The following is a 25,633-nucleotide window of genomic DNA, read 5'->3' as shown; positions in this document are numbered from 1 at the left end:
ATCTCCTGAGACAACTCTTCTCTCTTTGCTTCCTCTGGTCCATGTTGAGTGTGGTACACACCATGTCACCAAATAGCACAGTGTGTATCTGTAGCCCTATATGCAGGTCCACTGACAGATTACAAAATTGTAGACACCTATGATGCTAATTAGTGGCGATTCTTTGATTTAACACCTCCCTTTTGTCACATTATTTTCAGGGGTACCATCATTTCTGTCCAGGCCAGTTTCATGAGTTTTATTTTTTTTAATTCTGTGGAAGCATGGTTAAAAAGCAATGTCTGACTTTCATTTGTTCATTTTCATAGATTTTTTTATTTATTTATTTTGTCAGATTCAAATTATTTCTGTGGCCATTGTGGGTTTTTCTTTCATTAAATAAGGGGTACCAACAATTTTGACCACGTGTGAATGTCATAGATGTACCACTATTTTAGGAAAAAAGTGTTTCCATAATCTGTTTGAGTATCCATCTTCCAATTTCATACTATGGAATCCTGTCTTTTAAAAATCTATTTATACAATTAAAGAAACTGAAATATTTTGCAGGCAAGCTGTTGCTACTTACACATTTCTATTGCAATAATGCTACATTTGTAATCAATGGATGTTGTATATGTGGCAGCACCAAATGTAAGTTAAATCCTTACAGGCTAAAGCACATTCATGAGTCTTGGGTGCCCAAAACCAAGCTCATTTGACCTTCTTAGACCACTTTTGGTAGGTACTACTAACCAAGGGATACAAAAAGACACCATAAAGACTGGTATTATGGAGCGTCTCTGACCAAGTCAACTAGCCATCATAATTTGATCCTTGTCAAAGTTGCTTATATCCTTACACTTTCCCATTTTTACTGCTTCTAACACCTCAACCATAAAAACTGACTGTTCAGTTACTGCTTAAAATATCCAACCCCTTGATAGCTGCCATTATCATAAAACGATCAATTCATCACTCGTCAGTGATTTTCTTGCTATAGCTGCTTGCTGTGTATAGAAAGAGATGAATAAATCCTAGACTGGTCTTAATTGAAGACTAAGACGGGCTTTGCACGCTGCGACATCGCAGGCCGATGCTGCGATGCCGAGCGCGATAGTCCCCGCCCCCGTCGCAGCTGCGATATCCTTGTGATAACTGCCGTAGCGAACATTATCGCTACGGCAGCTTCACATGGACTCATCTGTCCTGGGACCGTCGCTCTGGCCGGCGACCCGCCTCCTTATTAAGGGGGCGGGTCGTATGGCGTCACTGCGACATCACACGGCAGGCAGCCAATAGGAGCGGAGGGGCGGAGATGAGCGGGATGTAAACATCCCACCCACCTCCTTCCTTCCGCATATCCTACGGAAGCCGCAGTGACGCCGGTAGGAGATGTTCCTCGCTCCTGCGGCTTCACACACAGCGATGTGTGCTGCCGCAGGAACGAGGAACAACATCGGACCGTCGCGTCAGCTTTGGCGCTTTGGCGCTCGTTAATCATATCATCGAGCCTTTACACACTACGATGTCACATGCGATGCGATGTGTACATGCGATGCGATGTGTAATTTCAATTTGACCCCACCGACAACGCACCTGCGATGTCGTAGTGTGCAAAGCCCGCCTAAGGGTACATTTACAGTATATTGCGCAATGGCCAGTTTTAACTGACCACCAAGTGCCAACACAGGTAGACTGCTCTTCAGATGTACCCTAAATATGTAATAGATTATTGTGTTCTCTTACACACAGACTGCCATTGTTCTTAGCAGCACAGGTCCTGTTTACACAAGATGATGCACTGCTGAGAACTACAATCTTTTGGGCCAATCAAAAGATCATTTCACCTGACGAACAATCATGTTGCTTAATAGTCAGATTGTTTGGTGGCTTGTTTGGATGTATGGATGTACGAATATCGTGAAATGAGAAAATCCTAGGAACACATGTTCACGATAATCATGCAGTGTAACTGGAGCTCAATGCTACAAGTATAATGGAGCAAATGCAATGTTATCATGACAGCAGCTCACTAAAGCTTATCAGATAACTGTATGCAGGTGGCCTTTTTTAATGATGCTTAGCTGATTACTCCAAGGCATCACTTGATATCAGATGAACTAGAATTGACTTTTGCCATTTACGGATTTGGAAATAAACTAGTGATATAATAATGCTTGGAATGAGAGCGTAAATGAGCAATAGTCTTAATATTGGCATAAATGTTAATTTTATGTAAATGGAGTAGAATGAATCAAGTCACAATGGAGTATGAGCATTAAAAGGATATAATTGCAGAAGGGCCATGATGGGGCTCTACCGTAAAGGCTCAGAGGAATAATAGATTACATTGTAAACCTTGATATGCTGGTATAGCTTCATCCACACAGACACTAGGCAAATCTATCCATTTCTACAAAATTAGAGCTGCATACATCATTATTAAATAGTTAAATTCAAAACATCACAGGATTGTGATTTATAAAATAGTGTGGAGATCCAAAAACTCATTATCTTTCCATATTCAATTCAGATTACAATCTACAAATGGGCTGCTGACTACCGACTACCATTTAATAAGATCTGAAACCGGAAAGAAGGGAGCGGCTCCAGGGCTTTAGATCACTCAATATTTGAGTAAGGTCATTTTCCTTTCAGTATATCATGAGTGCACTTGTTTGCCTGTCTTATTTATGCAAGTCCCAACACTACCGAGGTCCCAAAGACAAAAACTGGAAACGTGATAGGGATCCATGAAGCTAACAGATCAAGTTAGATATATTACTAACAAATCCAAACTGACACAGATAGACCCACAGGGGTCTGGAGTTCTTGTTGGAAAGCATAGCATTGCAGATTGCATTATCCTTGCCATTAAAATACTGACATGGCTGATAGCATAACCGTTCCCCTAATTAAAAAATAAATAAATAATGGCATACTAATGTGACACCCTGGCAAAACCAGGTAGTCACAAATAGGCCCTCGCATTACACCGGTCCCTCATTAGGAAACATACAGCCAACCAGAAACCCTAGTCACCCCCCCTTAAGGAAAGATAGACACACCAGTGGGCATGACCAGGCGGTTGGGTCACGCCCACCGAGGGGTCCAGACAGCCCGGGGCGGGAAAACAGTCAGTTAAGTCTAGTCTGAAGTTCAGTTTGGAGAGGAGTGTGGGCTGGAGCTAAGTGTAGCTCCAGCAGGAGAATTCAAGTTGAACGGTACCAGGCTAGGAGCCCTGGTGCCACTGGCTAGGAGGCAGACGGTGGTCTCCGTCAGCAGGAGAGGGGAAGACGGCTCAGCAGAACCGAGGTGGACCGGGACAGGGTTGTAGCCCGCCGGTACCGACACGGGGAACCGACCCGGAAACCATAGCACAAAGAGGGGTACTCGGACCCTGAAGCCAGAAACCGGAACCAAGCAGACTGGTTAATTCACCGATTGAGGCCAGGACTAAAGGTCCTGTCCCACCCAAAGTCCCTCATAGAAGACAACAGCCCACTGATAGGGATAAGAGGTCACTGCCAGGGCCCAAAAATCCCACGGACCAGCGTCTGCGGGCACGGCTCCTTAGGCCACATCGAGCCGGGAGCGGACTCCTGAGTTTCAAGCTAGGAAGTCCACCTTACACAAAGCAGTGCAGGAAAAAGATAGAGACCACCAGCTGGGTGGAGGACCTGAATGCAACCGGCCGCGGCGACGACCACCATCACCTTGGTTTACCAGAGACTTGTGTGATTTATTAACAGTGAGTACACCAACACTCTCTGCGGTTGATATCCCCTGCACAAAGCCGCCGGATCCCAGGGCCACCATCCCTTCCCACGGAGGGGTTAACAACTTGCTGCACACCATCTCCCCCGGGTGCGCCATAACAGCAGCGGTTGTGTCCCACCTCACCACACACCGTGGGTGGCGTCACAAACTTACTACGGCCTAGCCCGTACATCTACGTCCCCCTATTTATTCAGCGTGTCCGCGAAACCCCCGAGACCCTCGAGCCACCACCCCTGAAGGCCCAGAACTGAGCAGTGTCAGATGCTGGCACGGAGGCGGCACACTAACAAATTAATTTGGACCTTTTTTTAAAATCCAATCTCAATATTGGTCAAAAATATACTCCAAAGCAAAGCAATTCTGAATAGCTAGTTAAGCTCCTTTAGCATTTATTGGAAAATGAGAATTACCACACAAATCAGAAGTGATTCCTATTGAGAGGTGTCAAGATGTGGTAAATGACTGTAGAACAGACTGTGAGTCAGTCATAAATCAGGGTGGGCCATAAGTATGGATAGACCCTGAGAAAATGGAAGTGGTTGCTGATATCACCTTACCATTTGTGGCATATTAGTACATGGGAAGGGCCAAACATTTGAGGCTGGGGGCAAAGCCGCCATTTTGAATTCAACTTGAATTTTTTTCAATGGGAAGGGGGTCATGTGACACATCAAACACATAGAGAATTGTAAGAGAAAAACAATGGTGTGCTCATTTTTAACATAGCTTTATTCATCATTGAGTTATTGACACGTTGGTGACATGGAACAATGACAGTAACCCACTAAAGAATTTGCTCAAAGTGCTGCCCATTGTGTTGAATTGTCAACACGATTCTCTTTTCCCACTATTGACACACAGAGAGCAATACTGCAGATCCAGGATCCAAGATGTGGGGCACCTGAAACAACAGATACGGGGGGCCCATGATAGCATTTCTTCTGCGGTATTTCTCTCGGTCAAAAATATGTCAATAACTCGATAATGAATAAAGCTACGTTACAAATGAGCACACCATTGTTTTTCTTGTGCAATTCTCTATGTGTTTGATGTGTCACATCACCCCCTTTCCATTGAAAAAAGTACAGTTGAACTCAAAATGGCGGCTTTGCAGATGGCCGCCATGGGTTTCACCCGGCCTCAAATGTTTGGTCCCTCCCATGTACTAATATGCTACAAATGGTAAGGTGATATCAGCAACCATTTCCATTTTATTAGGGTGTATCGAAACGTATGGCCCACCCTGTAAAATCACGACATGATGAGTTATATCTGACACCAGACGGCCCTATACATTAGGATTAAATGTTTCTGTTTTCTTTTTATGTGTTCTAGATGTTAATTTTTGTTTTCAAATACTTTGCTAGGAATAGCCATATTGGAGAGACACATCACCTTTTTTTGTTCTTGGGGTATGTTTTGTTTATGACATTTATAAATTAAAAAAGAAGCTTAATCAGGGGTGGACACATCATTGGTGCAACCTGGGCAGCCCCACAGGGGCCCAATTCAATCTCCAAAGTAAGAGGAATTGTGTATTTTGATAGGCTTATGGACTCCAAAGGGCCCATTTATTGTTCTTTCACAGAGTCCCACTTCTTTCTGTGTCTGTCAGTGAATGACAGTAAAATGTAATTGACTAATAGAGGAAAAAAATATCTGTGTGCTTAAAGAGGTTTCCTGGTCTAAATTCACAAGTTCGCAGTCACGTTATGTGACTGCAGACTTGTGAGTCCCCACATTTCACGCACTGTGCTCGGTGAAGATTCACCTGTTTCAGAGCTAGGAATGGCGGTCACATGGACGCAATTAAGTGATATTAAAATATAAACTTTTAATTAATCACTTGAAAATCTATCTAAAACCGGAGTGGGAAATGCATTGGGAGGGTCCTTATTTGCTCAGGGTAGCTTGCATTACTTGGGTGTTGCCCTTGTAAGGACGGAAGCAATTACATGGGGGACGACAGAGGTTAGGACTTTATATTTTGCTTGGATCCTACCTCTGAATAGCCCTCAAATCCGCCTGCATTATCTTCTAATTGGTGGCGATTGGTCTGCCTGTGGTGAAAAATTGGGTGAGATCTATCCTTTTTTCAGTATATAATTTGTGTATTTTTGCACAATTTTTGCACTGCACTTTATGGAATAAATTTAAAGTGATTAATTAAAAGTTTATATTTTAGTCCTTGCTCTGTTAAAATTATCAATCCAGGACTCTTGGCAATATTTGTCTGCTTAGCAGGATTGTTGTAATTATATCCAAGTAAGTGATATACATACTCTCGGCCACATTCTGACTGAATGAGTGGGGCTTTGATCAATCCAAATGTAGTTTGTAAGGCCATGCCCATCTAGTTGGATTCTGGCCAGGGGTATGCATATCCAGAGCCAAGTGACTGCCGTTTCCAGCTCTGAAACTGGTGAATCTTCCCAGCACAAAATGCATGCGGTGGCAGGATTCATAAGTCTGTAATCACACATAGTGGACTTAGACAGGACAACCCCTTTAAAGTACTGTATAGTGTTGCTAACTTGCTTTATATAGGTCTTTAGCAGTACTATAGAACAGGCATTGACAGTTTTTTTTCAACATAAAGCATCAGAACTGCACCACTGATTAATCCATATTGATTGATTCATTAGGCAGCGTCATGGTAGCACCGCCAGCCAGGCAGAACTGCTTTGCCCCTGAAGCATCGGAGTAGTGCATGGGCACTGAACCTGGCCAGATATAGTGATCCAGCCAGCCTACAAGATTTATACCAAAGAACTCAAAGCTCAGTCACCTGATAGATTGGAGAAACAGGTATCCCCCATGCACCACTCCAACCATATATGCTTGTTGGTATAGCTCTTGATATGCCACATCAAAATTGCAGTATCCAAGGCACCAAAAGGTGTACATAATATATAATCATGTACACATTTATACGGCTTGATAAAGGCCCTGCGTTGGAAGAAACGTTGCTGTTTGATTCCATTCATGTATACTGTGATCAATAAAGTTTTTCTACTTGAAGAAGAAGTTTTTGGAGCCTTGGATACTGCAATATTGAACTGATAGATTGCAGAGACAGATGGTAATCTAGGCAGTAAGCAGTACACAACAAAATTAAAACTCCCTCCAGTCTTAAGACGATTTTTAACAAAATCTATATTGCAAAGTTGAATGTTTGTACAAGCAATCAGAATTTTTAACAATTTATCAAATTGAAAAAAACCTTTAAATCAACCGTCCTCTGATGAAAGAATAAAAATTGCTTATTCGATCCCAGTGTATACAGAAAAGATGACAAATCTGCTATAGAAAGCACATAGCATCAGCCTTTTGTGTTTGCTATTGTAAGCAAAATTCAGGATTTTGATAGGAAGAAAAAAAAATCATAAAGGAAAAGTAAAGGTTTAAACTAAAAGCATTCGGAAAATATTCTATGTTTTAATACTAAAGGAATGCAGGAATAATACCTAAAATAATGTACAATCTAGTGAGCCGATCCTACCTAAGCAACTAAGCTCTATCACAATGGACAGACGTAGCCTTTAAGGGCAAACATCCAAACTGCTCAGCCATGTTTGTTTCATTAGAAACTCTTTTAACTAGGACATAGACATAGAGAGAAATATTAGCCGAAGTTAAAAGAACCACGAGGTATAGGTCAAAAGTTAAACAGCATTGCAAATTGCAATTTAGCATTTGTTTCAGATTTAGCAAATGCTACTAATGAACGCGACCTTTAATAGAGTTCATATCCATAGAGATTAAGCCTTTGCTGTATAATCATTTCACCTCTTTGAACTTTCACATCTTTCTTTGCACTGAGCAAAGACTAAAATATTTATTACAAAGCGAAGAGATTTGGCCTTTTTTTTGGTGCTTTAATTTAAGTAATTAAACATTCTGTCCCCGCAGGCTGAGAACACGAATGATATGTTCAATCTACAATTCGCACTGACGTTACGTAGAAATTTGGGATTGAAAACAGAGATTGCCCTCTCTCTATCGTATCCAACATTTATCGTAACGAAGTGCTAAAAAAACCAAAATGTCCTATATTACCTCATCTAATTCCATCTCATCTGGACTCTCCCAGGGCTTAATAAACTTGCCACGTGACTTCTTCAAAGGGACAATGACAATGTAATAGCCTCTGTAAAATAGAAAGTGGTGATTAGCGCTTGTATATTATAGAATACAAATAAATAATGAAATAATAAAGCTACGAAAAAAAGCAAATTTATATTCAGGTATGATTAAAAATGTATATAACATGGCTAAGCTGCACTCACTCTATGAGTGAGATATGAAAAATTTGCATGCTGCATGCATTATCATAAGTTAATTTTGTGAATTAATTACAGCAATGGTAATTCTTCCGCTACACTACACCTTTAATGGCATCCTTTTGTATAAAGAACAATATTTCATACCACAGCGCAGACAGCTACTCATTAATTCTAAGATGAAGTCAACCATCACTGCAGCCAAGAACATGCCTACTAATGTTTAGCAGTCTATTCACCGATTGCTCATGCAACTTGTACACCACTCTGTCTTGAAATATTAAGAGTGCCGTGTAGCATTTTTGTTTAAAATATATATATATATATTTTTATTAAAATACAGTGTTCTAGGGATTTTAAAATATCAAGTACTTGCAATAGTAATATTATTAACAAATTGCACAAATATAAGATATATCAGCCATACAGCACTATTCCTGCCATCAAAAACTCAATAGGATCTATTGAACACCATCGGCATTATTCATGGTATTCACCAAGATACAGGTGTTAGAGCAGCCTAATGCAGGGGTCTCAAACACGCGGCCCATCAGTGCTTTATTTCAGATGAATGTTTTGCTGGCGCTGAGCAGAGTCAAGCTCTCTTTGCACTACTCCAATAGTAGCCGCCAATCAATCAGAGGCAAGCAACTGATGCATATGACGTTAGCTGCTTGTGTCTCATTGGCTGGAGGCAGCCATTGGAATAGTTGTGCATTGAGAGCTTGACTGTGCAGTGCTGACGAAACGTTCAGCCTCATCCTAATTTCAGATGAAGTGCTGACAGCGGCCGCGATAGTCAAGGGAGGGCTGGTGCCTGTGGCCAACAAGAAGCAGGGAAGAGGATGCCGAGGGAATGGAGGACAGGTGAGAAGAATGTTTTGGTGTGTTTATGTGTCCTGAAAAGAATGTGGCCCCCCAAATTATTTTCTTTCAATGTACGGCCCATATACGAAGCCGAGTTTGAGACCCCCTGCCTAATGCATGTAATTCATACAAAATATGGAATACATATATGGATCAGTCTAGAGATGAGCGTACCCATTGAAGTTTGGTTCGAAGGGTTCATCCGGACTTTTGAAAAAAGTTCGGTTTGGGATCCGGACTTGACCTGAACACCAATGGAAGTCACTGATTTGGCAGTTGGGGTCTCTGCCCACATGCAGCCAGCCATAAACAGAACAGTTCCAGGGTAGGGAGTAGATGCGGTTTAGTTTCATATTTTTCTTGTACACACTACGTCCGATAGCACTGCTTGTACCCCAGTATGAGCCGGTTTAACACTCCAAGTGGTTCGCACTGGGCTCAGCACCGAGCGTACCGGAGCACAGCATTGTTTGCTCGAGTGGACAGCATACATAAAGCACCTAAACTCCGAACTCGAACACTGATTGTTTTGGTACAGTCTGTGCTCGGTACGAACACCGAACTTTACTTTTCAGTTTCGCTCATCTCTAGTACAGACTCATAGATCCTGCGAATAGCTAGAATTCTAAATCCAATTTACTCTAGGACTAAAGGGGGCTTTACACGCTGCGACATCGCTAATGCGGAGTCGTTGGGGTCACGGAATTTGTGACGCACATCCGGCCGCATTAGCGATGCCGTTGCGTGTGACACCGATAAGCGATTTTGCATCGTTGCAAAAACGTGCAAAATCGCTAATCGGCGACATGGGGGTCCATTCTTAAAAATCGTTACTGCAGCAGTAACGAAGTTGTTCCTCGTTCCTGCGGCAGCACACATCGCTGCGTTTGACGCCGCAGGAACGAGGAAGCTCCCCTTACCTGCCTCCCGGCTGCTATGCAGAAGGAAGGAGGTGGGCGGGATGTTACGTCCCGCTCAGCTCCACCCCTCCGCTGCTATTGGGCGGCGGTTCAGTGACGCTTCAGTGACGTCGCTGTGACGCCGCACGGACCGCCCCCTTAGAAAGAAATATATGAGAGAAAATATGAGAGAAAATTGGAAGCAAGCTCAGGCAACACCTGTCAGGCAGGATATATCACTAGTGTAGCCTCAATAAAAGCCTCTAATATACATAATTTCATAGGGATGAAGTGGCATATGTCAGCTATTGACTATACGGTATTAGTTTTATTTTTTTACTTGGTTCTTTTATATAGAAAACCATAGTGGACTATGCTTTTCTATACAGTAAAAAAAAAAAAGAATACTAATGATGAAAGGCCTAGTATTTTTTCAAATGGCATATGCTTGGTGCTATAGATATATTTGGTGGTAAACAAAAAAAATATTTTATAGGTAATATTTAGGTAACTAGTCTGTTTTGGTAAAGGAAGCTCATAGATTTAAAAAAAAAAAAAAAAAAAAAGGTAAGCAGAAACATAATGGTAAGATATAATAGGGGAGACTTACTTTATTTTTTCATTTGCAGGAACTTCAGGCAACTCCACAGTTATCATGCCATCTGAGTTGGTCTTCCCAATAAAAACTGGCTTGGTTCGGAGTACGTCTGGTGCAGTTTTTGCTGCCACCCTGTGCTGCAGTCCACCTGCACTATTTCCTCTATTAGTCAGGACAAAGGAGTATAAGGTTTCCGGTTTTAGATTGATGATGAGTTTCTGTGTGGCTCGACCATCAACTTCAGCAGCCTTTTTCCCGTCATCATACAGAATCTTATATGGTGAAAAATGTATAGAAAATTAGACTGCTACTAAAAATTCAGGTTCCTACAATGGTAGATAGATCTATATGCATCCATGTGTATACATGCACTAACTTGAGAAAGAATTCAGACTGTATGAACTTTTCCACATTTTCTCATGTTACACTCACAAACTTATATGTGTCATATTGGGATTTTATGTGCTATACCAATGTTAAGTAGAGTGTACTTGTCTTGTGTAAAGGAAATGATACATGGTTTTCTAAATATTTTAAGAATATAAATTGAAAATTATGTTTTGCATTTGTGTTCAGTTCCCTGTAGCCTGATACCCCTACTTAAAATTCAGGGTGACCAATTGCCTCTAGAAGTCACCTAATTAATAAACTGGGCCAGCTGTGTATAATTTATTCTCAGCATAACAGCAGCTGTTTTGTGAAGGTCTCAGACATTTGTTTGAAAACATAAGGAATCAAACAGCATCATGAAAACCAAGGAACACACCAGAAGGGTCAGGGATAAAGGTATGGGGAAGAATAAAGCATGATAGAGAAAATCCATCATCCAAAAATGGAATTAGTATAGTACAACTGCAAACCTAACAAGATATGGCCGTTCACCTAAACTGACATCCCTTGCAATGAGAGCACTAATTAGAGAAGCAGGTTAAAGGCTCTTGGTTACTCTGGAGGAGCGTCAGAGATCCACAGATTAGGTGGAAGAAACTGTCCACAGGACTACTACTAGTTCTATGCATTACAAATTTGACTCTTATTAAAGCATGGCAAGAGGAAAGCCATTTTTGAAAGCAAGTCATAAAAGCTTCCATTTGCAGTGTTTAAAGTGTCATGTAGCGGATGCAGCTAGCAAGTGGAAGATGGTGTTCTGGTCAGATGAGACCAGAGCAAAACTTTCTGAGGTGAATGAAAAACACTATGTGTGGCAGAAATTAACACTGGACATCACCTTGAAAACACCATCCCCACCATCAAACATGGTGGTGGCAGATGGCTGGAGCTAAATACAGGGTAATCCTTTTTTTCCCCTCATTTTTTTTGTGTTGTTCAATACACACAAAGGAAATAAACAGGTGTATGACAAAACGTGTAATTGCAACAATTTTTGGGTAGAAATACCTCATTTTCTGGAACAATTTCAAGGGTGCCCACACTTTTGTCCGTGACTTCATATATATAGAAATATACATACATGTACACACATATATATATATATATATATATATATATATATGTGTGCAGGTATAGAGATATATAAATTTACATTATATAATATATATATCATCTTTTTTGGACAGAAAATGAAAGGAACATGAAACTTTTGAAGGAAACAAAAGTATAACTAAATAGGGGACATGAGAAGGACAAATTCACAGGAGCCATCCATTTATCTGTGAAAATGCTTTTGATAAAAGTGATGGCTACAATAACGGTTTTCATGAGCCAGTAAATAGATAATGTTCACTGGAAGTTATAGTGTAATATACAAAGACACCACCATAGTGGTAGGAAGAAGTACTCAGCCTTGGTTATAAACTTTAAGGCTGTCATTCTGTAACGTACCGACAGGTACACTGTGTCATATTTGATATTGAACCACATGTTGTATAGTTTTCACAGTTTTACCAGTACTAAAGTCATTCTTCATTTCCCTTAAAGGTATACCAACTAATGTGCATTGTATATATTTAAATCATGAATCCCTTTAACTTACTTTAAAAGGCAATGCGGAATTGTAGTTTTCTGGAATCTCCCATGACAGCAATACGGATGTCTTCATCACAGCTTTTACATGAAAATTTTTTGCGAACACTGCTGGAAAAGTAAGAAAATTGCATTTGCACTATTCTTTTAATGATTATACCTATCTTCCTTGGCCATGTCATATGAATTTTAACAATTCTGATACGAAATGAAGAAAACGTTGGATTATGAAGACCCTTTGCTCTGCTTTACGGTGCTCCAGATTGTTATCTTACCTGAACGTTTTATGCTGGAACTAGCGAGATTAAACCCAACTGAGTGTTTAGACAACACATTAACGTTCATGTACGTTACCTTATCCACTAATAAAGTGAGTTGTGTCATCAGGATAGCAACCATTTCTGCACCCTGATTTCCCAAGAAAAGATATTCTTCTAAGGAGAAAGCCTTAAGTAGACAAATCCTACCTTGATCTACTGGCAGCGTCCTGAATTGGACACTTGGACTAAAAGGACCAGGACCCTTGCTTGTATGAGCACGTATTTTAACATCATAAAAGGTATCAGGTTTTAACGAAGTGAGAGTCACGGTTGTGTCGGCAGGAACAATAGGAACTTCAAATGGATTATATGGGTTGTTGATATCCCTGTACAGGAGGGTGTATTTTATGATTACACCATTTCTTTCGGCTAGGATGGGAGGTTGCCAAGTTATTTGCACAGATGTTGATGACATGCTGTCACAGTGAAGGTTTTGAGGAAATCCAGTTGGTATCTCCTCTGGAATAGTGATTTCTTGGATGTTTTCTTCCCCAAAGCCCACTTTATTTCTGGCTGATAATTTAAATACATATGAGGCTCCTTTGTGGATTTCCTTGGCAGTAAAGTGGTCTTCTTTTTCTGAGAACTCTAGAGTAGTGAGAATGTCTATATCTTTACGACCATACTTTAGACGATAACCCATGACTGGGCCAAAAGTTTCCACTGGTGGATACCACTGAACGAGAGCAGTGTTCATCTGCGTGTGGTTGATAACAAGACGAGGTCTACCTGGAACTGAAAGAAAAATGGCATTTTAATATATTGGTTACAGCAATAGTAGGATTCCATACATAAAACAACAAATTATGGGTATTTATCAAGTGTTTTTTTAAGTTGCTTTTCTTCACAAATTGTGCACATGACACAAAAATTATCGCAAAATAAAAAATGCTCTATATTTTTGTCTTCAACCATATTTGCTACTTTGTGGATCAAAAAGTCTGCATGTTCTGCTCAAATGGTGCAAATATTTCAACTGTAAATATAATCACACCAAGAAAGAACTGAAATATATTTGCAACTTTTTAAAAAGTCACAATTGATGAACTGCCTATAAACGTCTGGAAATCCCAAACTCGGCCACAATGACGAACATAAACAGTGATGAACACATTTAAAAAATGAGTTTAAAAAGGTAAAAATTAAGAGAAAAATGAGGTGCAAATGAAAAACGGTCGAAAACCACCTAAAATTTGACCTAAAAAAAAAGGTACAAATGAATAAAGAATTGTGACCACCGTGGGTAGATGACAATACACACTACTAAAACCCAAAGGCTACTACAGTGTTTTAGGGCATTTTAAATACTTGTCCAGCAGAAAATATATATACATTCAACAAAAATCTTAGTACTTTCTAAGTCAAATGTGACTCAATGTGCCTCTCCAAATTTTGCACTTCCAATTTCTGTCTTCTTTTTATTCCTGTAACGTTCTTGCAAAGGGCTGTCTGCCTTACTCATTTAAAGGGAATCTGTCAATGGGTTTTTGCTATGTAATCTGAGGGCAGCACGACATAGGAGTTGAGACACTGATTCCAGCAATGTGTTACTTATTAGGTTGTGTTGTGTGCCCATGTGCCTCTTGGTGAAACATCGCCGCCTGCAGTTTATAGTGTGACGCCCTGGCAAAACCAGGTAGTCACAGTTAGACCCCTGCACAACACCGTTCCCTCATTAGGAAACACACAGCCAACCAAAAATCCTAGTCATTCCCCCTTAGGGAAAGATAGACACACCTGTGGGTATGACCAGGTGGTTGGAACATGCCTGCCCAGGGGTCTAGACAGCCCAGGGCGGGAGAAACAGGAGATGAGTTCAGTCTAGTCAAGTTGAGTCTGAAGTTCAGTTTGGAGAGGAGTGTGGGCTAGAGCTAGGGGTAGCTCCAGCAGTGAAGTCCAAGATGAACGGTACCAAGGTAGGAGCCCTGGTGCCACTGGCTAGGAGGCAGACGGTGGTCTCCGTCAGCAGGAGACGAGAAGACGGCTCGGTGGAACCGAGGTGGACCGGGACAGTGTTGTAGCCTGCCGATGCCGACACGGGGAACCGTCCCGGAACCGTAGCACAAAAGGGGGGTACTCGGACCCTGAAGCCAGAAACCAGAACCAAGTGGACTGGTTAATTAACCGAATGAGGCCAGGACTAAGAGGTCCTGTCCCACCCAAAGTCCCTCATAGAAGACAACAGCCCACCGATTAGGGATAAGAGGTCACCGCCAGGGCCCATAGATCCTACGGGCCAGCGTCTGTGGGCACGGCTCCTTAGGCCACATCCAGCCAGGAGCGGACTCCTGAGTTTCACACCAGGAAAGTCCACCTTTAACACAGCAGTGCAGGAAAAGGATAGAGACCACCAGCCGGGTGGGGGACCAGAACGCAACCTGCCGCTGCGCCGGCCACCATCACCTTGGTTTACCAGAGACTTGTGTGTTTTACTAACTGTGATTACACCAGCACCCCCTGAGGTCGCCATCCCCTGCATGCGCCAACCGGGTCCCGGGGCCACCATCCCTGCCCATAGAGGGGTAAACAACTTGCTGCACAACATCTCCCCCGGGCGCCCCATAACAGCAGCGGTGGTGTCCCACCTCACCACACACCGTGGATGGCATCACGAACTTAATACGGCCCAGCCCGTACTTATACGATCCCCCGTTTATTCGGCGTGTCCGCGAGACCCCCGGGTCCGGAGACCCTCGAGCCTCCACCCCTGAAGGCCCGGATCCAAGCATTGCCGGCTGCTGGCAGGGGGGCGGTACACCCCGAAGCTTGGCGTCACGAACAGGATACTTACCCATCCACTTACCTTGTGGAAGTGCGCCTTGTATTGGACAGTCAGCGGTAATCCGTTGCCAAATTTTCAGAAGTCGCTATTTTGGTCGCCATTTTGGAGCGAAAAACTACAGCTCAGTGTCTTCTTCCCCGCGAAAAGGGCGCGAAAACTGAAGCCCCGCCCCCTGGGAACGCGCCGGAAAGCGAGGCCGGAAGTTGCAAAACGAAACTAAAAGGTCGCAAAAATAAGTGCCGGCAAAAGACCAAGGGGGGTGCGAGTGAAGATTCCGCGATATGTGACCGAGCAGATAAAGGGCAGGGACTCCAAGACCCTGCCACCCTTCTTGTTCCTGGACATCATCAGAGCAACATGGCCGACTCGTCTGGCAAGCCCGGATTGTAGGAGCCCGAGCCCGGAACAGTGGCCTGGGTAGAAGCCCAGACGGAACGCATGTGCCTGCCGGATCCAGGCGCAGGCGTGCTTTATCTTGGAGAGATGGACGGCCGAGATGGCGAAGCTGGCTGCAGCCGTACGGGCTCGTGAAGTGGAGGCAACCTTGGAGGAGCGGGTAAGCGACCCACGCACCTATGTCCCTCAGGGACCGGCCGACCAGGCTGAGGGGCCCGGCCTGCCCCTGCCCGCCACGCTGCCTCCCTCACCGCTCGCACCTGCCGCTGAGTCCCTGCTCGGTCCGCTGTCACCGGTGTCCGCCCCACCGGCCCGCGAGGACCAGCCCGAAGAAGCCGCCCGCATCCAGCCAGTCACCGCCCCGGCACCCGTACCGGCCCCACGCCAGACCAACGCCCGGAAGGTGCCCCATCCAGCCTTGGACCCGACAGCGATCCCGGCAGAGGCTATGTCCGGCTGCTGGCACGGGGGCGGCACAATAGATGCTTACTGTGACTATACAATTTACAAAGAAGGCTGCAAATCAGTGGTGAGGGTGTGGTCGGCTTTCTGAGAACTGGTACATCTACAGCAGAGAAAATTGAGTGTATCACAACTGCTGCACCCAGTAATCTAAGTGATACATCAGTGGAATCAGGGTCTCTCTCCACATTATGCTGCTCTCAGATGAGGTAGCAAATATCCGATGACAGATTCCCTTTAAAACGCTAAGACATCCACCTTACATTGGCAAAAACAGAGGAGAGAGCTATTATAATTATTAAAATACATCAAATAGCCCATATTTGCTCACACAACACTTGGCCTGCTGATGTCTATTCGGTTCAATACTGAGCAGAGACACACAGCCTCCATGACTATAAAATAAGGCTTGTTCTCCTTTGTAAAAAACATTTCTAGATATGCCCAAGGTTGTGTGCTACCCATCTGAAATGTGTACTTTGAAAAACAATGCTTAAAAGAACATTTGATATATATATATATATATATATATATATATATATATATATATATATATATATGAGTATAAAAGATCGGCAAGCTCATGAGCCACAATAAATAGTTACGTAGAATGAGTATGGGTGTTATGGGTTTCATCATCGGGATTAGACATGCATCTTGCTGTTTTCATCCCATTTTTTCATTTGTGACCTGTAACAATTCATCTACTTTTTCTAGCCCTCAGTTGCAGCATAGCTGATATTTTGACTAACATGAAGTATTAAAAAATCTGGAAAGGGTAAGCTTAGAGAAAATAATTCTAAGCTATATTCTTGTTTTGTGTTCTAACTATAGCTATTATTAAAGCCAATGGAGCATAAGCAAACTGAGGAAAGTCCAAAGAAATGGAATAATAACTCCTTTAGGTTTCCAGTGAAGAGATTGCTAGGAGCTGTCACTAAATTATATATGTCATAAATTGCTTTTATTCTAGCGGCAGCCCTCACGTTGATGACTATTTTTTTTAACCTTGATTGGTGGTGCCTCTAAAGGAAATAAGAAATACAGCTAGACTTCCAAAAGAATTGAATCAGAAGAGAGCTTTTATTAAAAAGAAATAACCTCCTCTACCTAGCGGCAAAGTGAAGTGTGTCTCCTTGATATTTTGAGCCTAGTGTGTAGTAAAGTACATGTAGGTAGACCTTATTAAATTGAGAAAAAAAATGGAGATAAGCCACTTGTCTCTGTACATCTAAAGAATCATACCATTACTGGTGATAGAATAAACTGTTTTACTACAGGAGAAATATGACTGATGGTGCAGTCCAGTTGTTTTCTTTGTGGCACATAATGCAAAGATATCATTTATTTCACGGTTTAAATAGCAAAATAAAAATAACCAGTATTGTTCAAATGTCTCAAAAATTGTAAGTGGCGTTATTTTAGTGTTTTATGGTACATAGAGTTATGGAGAAATTTAGGAAATAAGACACTTTGAAAGGGAACCTGACATTAGATTAATGCAGCTTGCACCACGGGCAAAATGAGTCAGAGCCTGGGTGCGTGACTGCAGCCAGGAATGTTTTATGCAGTTTTTCAGATAAAGCAAAACTCGAAAAGCTGGCCAGGGACTATACAGGGAGAACTAATACTCCTGCATGGTCCCTGGCCAGCTACTCCTCACCATGCTCGAGATAATTAACAGGTCTATCTACTCATGGACTCAGACCAGATAGGTCTCTGTAAAGAGCAATATATGGGCCCTTTGCGGTCCAAAAGCTCAAAACTTTAACTGTTTTATAAGGAGAAAAGGGCCCCCTTATCTTTTGGGCACCTGTGTGGCTGCACAGGTTGCACCAATGATATGTCGGTCCCTGGATCTCTAACATGTTTGTGCATAGTGATCTATCAATCAAGTGGAATGGGGTGCGAAGAATGTGGCCAAAACCGTACCAATCTAGTCAGGTCTTTCGCTATAGTGCCAACCAACTTTTCATTTTATTTTTCCCTGAATGGCACAAGCTTTGATTCATGTTGTTGTAGTTTAGGCTGCATGAGTGATGTGTTTCCATTAAACAATTTATTAAAAAGGGCATGTGGACATCATACAAGCCGGTTCCCTGCTTAGGAGCGAGTGCATTGGGTTGACCACACACTGTGACAATCATAATGACAAACGTGGGACCTGAAAGTAATAGTAATGCTTTCATATTAGAAGGGGGACTCTGTTGTGAGGAGGCAACCCTCAACAACACAGAAAAGATACAACTTATAAGAATGGTTTGTTACTATTGAAGAGCGAGCACTACCATGCTCGGGTAATCGCTACTCGTAAAAAGGAGGTGGATGCTCAGATGGGCACAACTCGAGTACGGAGCATAATGGAAGTCAATGGGGAACTAAAGCATTTATCTGGAAGATTTCCCAGAAAAATGCTTGAGTCCACCATTGACTTCAATTATACTCAGTACTCAGGTTGCGCCCATTCGAGCATCCAACTGCTCATTACGAGTACCGAGCACCTGAGTATGGTAGTGCTCGCCCATCACTATTTGTTGCAGAAACAGATTCTTTTTATGTGGCAGTATATAAAAATGTGTGAATGTAGAAAATTAACAGTTTGCTCTAAAATATGAAAGTTGCTGAATTTAAGAAAAGATATCCTGTGACTATTAAATCTTCATTTAACTATTATGGCTTCTCCAATCGAAACTCTTCCTCTGAAAAGCTATGAAATATATTAAGGATTTCAATTATCATAAAAATCATAAAAAGGCATAGGTAAAATAGAATTAAAAAAAGGCAGTAAAATATAGTGTCCCAATTTCAAACAATCTGAACAGTTCAGGTTGAAATCACTTCTCATCTACCGTTTTAGGGGGCGGCATTTTTTGAATTAAAGCAAAAGTAAAAAAAAATCCTGTCAAAATATTCATCTCCTTACGGCTCCTTCAATCCATAGAATATAAGCTATGAAATGGATATCCGCATAAGTCATACGCTTGTAAAAACATGACTTGATTGAGACAGCAAATTTTGGATTAGCAGAGATCATTTCCTTTGCGTGAACGTTGAATGAATTATGGGACATGTCAGGACGGATTTCCTTTACACCTTGACACTTGTGGCGTGAGTAACATGCTGATGTGAATCACATGAGGATACCGAACATATGTTTCATCAATGAAGTATCTGCAGCTGGAGTGTTAATGCACATGCCTAACATTCCTACACTCCATTAATAAGGTGGCTCCAGGACCAGGTACGCGCTTCTTCTCTATAGTAGATAAAATCCATGAATCATAAAGACCTCAGATCACATTTCATAGGACTCAGCCATCTGTTCAACAAATTGGGTTCATTTTGTCTGGGATGGTAAACAAGTATAGATCAATATGACGGATGGATGTACTTTTTAGTAGATGGAGAAGGTCTAAATGTGACAGCTGTGTTTCAAGGATTAAGTATTAAGAGGATCACCTGCACCACTTGTAGTCACAACTTTCGGCTTGCTCCGAGCCCCATCTCCTTTTGTGGTGTAAGCTGTCACAGTGATGGCATATGCTGTTTCAGGCTGCAGTCCAGAGATGATCATTTCCTGAAATAAAGTGCAGAGGAAAGCAAAAGTCAGTCTCCGAAGTCAGTGAGCCATTACATACATGAACTCACATCTGTCTTGCTTTTCCTGTTATCTGCATGCAAATATGTCTTATTGCCTGAATTGCCTACATGAGACTAACATACCATTTATTTCTATGTATTTGTTATATTTTTATATACAACGTTGCTACACATAGTGGATTTATATGTTTTTGATCTTTTTAGGGGCATGTGCAATTTTTATATTAAATTACATTTCCAGGTAGAACATACTGTAGATGCTGCTGCCATATGTAAGATGTTTAGATACTAGAGATAGTTACAGTGGACAATACAATTGGATGTATTTATTTGAGGGGCTCCGGTCTATCAGCCAGGTAAGTAGTCTCTAGCTACTGGACAGGAGGCTGGTGACTCTCTTAACTTCCAGGATCCTAGATATGGCCTCTGATTTTCAGGGCTGCTGTGATATGATCATTGCTGTATGACATACAGATGATGTTGCACCAACCTACCTAATCAGAAGTTGTGCCAGTGATCCCAGAAAGTAAGAAATTAGTGTAGTGGCCAGAGACTACTGACCTAGCAGAGGTACCGGAAGTCCACAAATTGATCTGCCCAACTTTCATGGTAAGACATTAGTTTTCTAGTTTTCTGAAATGAACATTTATATATTGTAATGTAATTATGTTTAGAATAGATGAAGTGATAATTGGGCTTTTCTAGCCCTAATTAACCCTTTCGCGAAGTGGCCAATTTTCTTTTTTACATTTTCATTTTTTTTCTCCCCTTCTTCCTAGAGCCATAACTTTTTATTTTTCTGTCCACATAGACATATGAGGGCTTGTTTTTCGTAGGACGAGTTGTACTTTTGAATGACACCATTCATTTTACTACTAGTGTACTGGAAAATGGGGAAAAAATCCAAATAGGGAGAAATGGTGGCAAAAAAAATAATTCTGACATGTTTTTTTGGGAATTGTTTTTATGGTGAACATTTTGAGGTAAAAAATATCTGGCAATATGACACTCCTCATCAGTATGCTTACGGCAATGCTACACATGTCAAGTTTTTTTCTTAATTATTTTAGTGGTAGAAAAATAAATCAGAAGTTGGCAAATGAAAACTTTTGGAGGTGGTGCCGCCATTTGCCAAGACCCGGGCCGTGACATTTTAATGTTTTGATCAATGGAGGCATATCATGGCATATTTTCGGGGATGAGATTACTTTTTATTGATTTCATTTTGGGATAGATATGATGTTTTTATCCCTTGTTACAGCAATTTTTGTGGTATTGCAGAGAGAAATAAAACTTAATTTTGTTGTTCTTGATTTTTTTTGTTTACAGCCTTTACTGATTGTGTTAATTATTTTTATATTTTCATAGATTGAACTTTTCTAGATGCGGCAATAGCAAATATGTGTATTCTTTAATTATCTATTTTTAATGGGGAAAAAGGGGGTGATTTCAACTTTTATATTTTATTTAAATATTTTTTTTTTACTTTTCACTGTTTTTAATAGTCCCTTTAGTGGACTACAACCTGCTATTGTCTCATTGCTTTTGCTAAATACAGCAATGCCATAGCATTGCTGTATATAGCAGGAATCAGTCTTCTTTGATGCCCAGCCACAAACAGGGTATAATAGGGTCTCTGCTATTGCAAACACGGAAGTCTTCAGCAGACCCCCTACTGTCAAAGGAACCCATCGGCGACTGGCGATCAAATAACAGGCGCACTGATGGGTGCTTAAAATGGTGTGTCGGCAAGTGTTAAATTCCGTTGTCAAAGTTTGACAGCAGGATTTAACAGGATAGCAATCACGGGTAGGGTGAAGAGGCAGGTCCTGGATGTAATACACAGCCATTACTTGCCGAGTATGGGGAGGGCTCACCCCATGAGCCCGCGCCATACATCCGCTTCCAACTTGCGCTGTACATGTACTGTGGATGTTGTGGTGGATTTATTATATCAGTGCAGTAATTGTATTGATGAATTGATGAAGAACCAAAAGTCTCTGAAAAAAATAAATCTATAGACTCAATTAAAAATTTAAAGAGTATATGCCATTTTTATTTCTATTTATCAATAGAACACATAAAAATAAGCAGCTTTGCAATATATCTTATCAGATAAATCTGGTTGTTTCTCCTCCTGGACTGATATTTCACTCTTAATTCATGGGTAATTCTGCTGCAAATTTTCTCACAATGACATTTACAGTTCTCCATATAACATTTTGAGCACCAAGTGTCTCTTATCTCAGTAATGGGATAATCTGTAATTACTGAATATAGATTTTATCATTCGAAATATGAGAATGAATGTTCAATTCAGGAGGAGAAAGAAGCAGATTACTCTAATAAATATTACATAGTTTCATTTAATATTACGTGAAAGGAAAATGAAACTGACAGTCTTTAAGACTTTAGGTAGTTCGAGCCTTTTTTGTTCCCTACTGTTGTACTATTTTTGCATGCATTTGACTTAGTGGCACTCTCTGTTTTCCTACAAGAGAGGCTTCATTGAACAGGGAGATGCTGAGTTTTGGGAAATATACATTTTTCTAACAGACATTCTAAAGGTGGCCATACTCCCAAAGATTTAGCTAGAACAGAACCAAGAGTTTCTTATAAGAGGGCAACAGAATATATATGAGGTCAGGAATGTATAGTTTTCTATTTCATGTCGTATTTTCATATAAAAATGCGTATATCTTGCCAGGGCTCCTTGAGAAAGCCTGTGCGCCTTATTCTCCCCACCCACACAGTGATTTCTTTATGAATTTGTATATACACAGAGGGCTGTCAATCATTGTGTGGGCCACTGAAGCAGGACTTTCAGGCTTTCTCTATGAGTGCTGGCAACACGTACACAAAATAATTCTCTATTAAATGACAAAAAATTATATTCCCAAGCTCAGCAATTCCATTTCTATCCTATGCTGCCCTGTAACAGGAGACATGATAAATGTACTTTAAATATTGGGACTTTTATCTGTCTGTCTTGAGGTCACCATTTGAGCAATGTGTATGTCAGAAAAGTCTATTCACTTTAAAGTTAAATAGGTTTTCTACTATTAATATGACCCCTTCTATTTTTGTCCTAACTATTCCTAACTAACACTTCCCTAATATACTTGTGCTACCTACCCTGCTCCTGTAAAAGCTGATCTCTCTGTGAATCCTATATTCTTATGTTGATGTTTTAGCTTTGATCTTTCTGGTCTGGAGTCCGGAATCAGACAGTCTGAGCAGGGCATGTCACTGGTGTGGACGCGACTGCCTCTCTGTGACAGCAGTCTTAGCATGCCCAGATGACACTTCACTGTCCACTCAGCCTGCTTTACAGCATAATGCTTTCATGTGACAAATGCTGCAATGTGCTGATCAACCTGTGCGATCTAATGTGTCGACCGTTAGATCGTACAGGGTGATCGGCACATCACAGCACTTGTAACATGAAAGCACCGCACTGTAAAGTAGGCTGAGTGGAGACTGAAGTCTCATCTGGGCATGCTCAAACTGCTGTCACAGAGAGGCAGTCCCGTCCCCAGCAGTGACGTGCCCTGCTCAGACTGTCTGATTCCGGTCTCCAGACCAGAAAGATCAAAGCTAAAAACATCAACATAGGAATATAGGCGCTGCAGACAGATCAGCTAAAACATCAGCATAGGAATATATGTACGAGATCATCTTACAGGAGAAGGGTAGGAAGCAGAAGTATATTGGGAAAGTGTTAGTTAGGAATAGTTAGGACAAATGAAAGTGGGTCACATTAGTAGTGGAAATCTCCTTTAAGCTGCTTAACACTATAAATCATAATGAACTCCTCTAAGGAAATACAGCAAATATAAAATTATTTTAGTTTTTAAGTAAATTATATTTCTATATTAATCGTTTTAGAATTTTTTGCAAACATTTCCCTAGTTCTGCATTAAAAAAACAGTACATTTCTGGGCTGTGTGAAGTCATGCAGAACATAAGTAGCTAAGCTAAGCTTCAAGTAGATGAAGTACATGTATATGCATGTAACATAACATAACAAAAATGCATAAATAATATAAAATTTAACATTTGACAGGAATAAAAAGCTATGTTTGCCCTCTGAAAGGCTGGCCAATCCATGTTCTAGAAATCAAAGTTGCAGCACAACCAAAGCAACATTAGTAGCAGCCATTCAAAGGACAGCCATTCCAATAGATTGCCGTTCTTGATGTTGAAATATATATTTTTTTAATACTTTTTACAAACATACACAACATGCCAAATGGAAATTGTCAAACATAAAACCAATGTGGATTGTTAGTGCATGCATCTGTGCAAAGAAATAATACACACGGCACGCTAAAAAAAAAAATGACATTTTAGAGCCAGCAAATCCGCATTACTCACATGTTCAGCAGTATCATCATATTCCCACTGTTTAAGTAAAAAGTTGGAAAGAAAATAAAAAAAAAAATACATGAAGAGCCATTGATGCTGGGGGTCCATCTAACTTTTTTAGGTCCTTCCAAATAATATGGAAATAAAATTAAAATTATTGACCTTTATATAAAGCTAAAGCAGATTTGATATATTTGGAGGTATATGGGTATATATAATATATGTAATTTCACAAAATACCTCCATTAGCATCAGCTATGATCTGAAGCCAAAGGGAAGGGAGAACCAGAGGTAAAATCGAATTTCCCGCAGATTCCTTGCATCTTTCTAGCAGGCTACAGACAATTTCTAACAGTCTTTTCAATGCATTTCACCCACAATCTAACCAGACTGCTGTAAATTATATTCTTTATTTTTTTAGAAGTAATCCTCCCCAGCAATCACTCTCAGTTCTGCTGCAGATTCACACGGCTCTCTTCACAGAAGTGAACTTTACTGCTATTTGGAAATTTCAGCCCCTGCAGGTAATATACTAATGTCTGACGAGACCGAAACATCACTCAGGTCAGATCTGGTTATCAGATCTATCTTCAATGTGTGACTTTTCAATAAACCTGAACTATCAGCATAATGCTTAGCGAGTGCTATGGATTATTACATCTATACCGTGTACTTCCAAATTGTTCAGTTGCACACAATAAAAAAGCTATGTTCCAACCATATGTGTCTGTAGCATTTTCTTATTTGTTGACTGATATCAAAGGATGACTATGGAGAATGTGATTTCTGTTTTCAGTTAAAGAAAGTATATTAGGGAATGCCACACACTGCTGTCCCTGAGCCTTTCTAACTCTTTCATGCTTGTACACTTTCTTATCTTAAATAGCCAGGATATTTTTGTAACAATTCAAACACGGTGCCGCAATATAATCCTCTAAAATGTTCCTAGTAGTCATGAGATGAGCGAGCACTACCATGCTCGGTACTTTTAACAAGCATGGGGATGCTTGGATGGGCGCGACTCGAGTACTGAGTATAATGGAAGTCAATGGGGAACTTGAGCAGTTTTTGCTGGAAATCGTCTTTCATTATACACCGTGTGCAGAATTATTAGGCAAATTGTATTTTAGAGGATTTTTTTTTATTATTGATCAACAACTATGTTCTCAATCAACCCAAAAGACTCATAAATATCAAAGTTTAATATTTTTGGAAGTTGGAGTGTTTTTTTTAGATTTGGCTATCTTAGAAGGATATCTGTTTGTGCAGGTAACTATTACTGTGTAGAATTATTAGGCAACTTAATAAAAACC

General features: G+C 40.9%; 1 protein-coding gene across 48 annotated transcripts in view; it reads right to left on the bottom strand.

Annotated features, from left to right (window-relative positions):
- The window catches only part of PTPRD (protein tyrosine phosphatase receptor type D), a 507,941-nt gene that overhangs the window by 146,795 nt on the left and 335,513 nt on the right, over nt 1-25,633 (bottom strand). For 16 of the 48 annotated variants that reach the window (XM_075317015.1, XM_075317121.1, XM_075317166.1 and 13 more), the window contains 6 exons: nt 24,330-24,356; nt 19,812-19,929; nt 12,860-13,447; nt 12,403-12,503; nt 10,422-10,681; nt 7,822-7,912 (listed from right to left, as the gene is read on the bottom strand). In XM_075317015.1, the coding sequence (XP_075173130.1) occupies nt 7,822-7,912; nt 10,422-10,681; nt 12,403-12,503; nt 12,860-13,447; nt 19,812-19,929; nt 24,330-24,356 (1,185 nt within the window). The remainder of the gene's footprint in view (nt 1-7,821; nt 7,913-10,421; nt 10,682-12,402; nt 12,504-12,859; nt 13,448-19,811; nt 19,930-24,329; nt 24,357-25,633) is intronic. The other 32 variants (XM_075317030.1, XM_075317194.1, XM_075317036.1 and 29 more) reach the window with 5 other exon arrangements.

The sequence above is a fragment of the Anomaloglossus baeobatrachus genome, chromosome 1 (genome assembly GCF_048569485.1).
Source record: "Anomaloglossus baeobatrachus isolate aAnoBae1 chromosome 1, aAnoBae1.hap1, whole genome shotgun sequence".
Taxonomy (NCBI): Eukaryota; Metazoa; Chordata; class Amphibia; order Anura; family Aromobatidae; genus Anomaloglossus; species Anomaloglossus baeobatrachus.
This window is presented reverse-complemented; position numbering and strand designations above follow the sequence as displayed.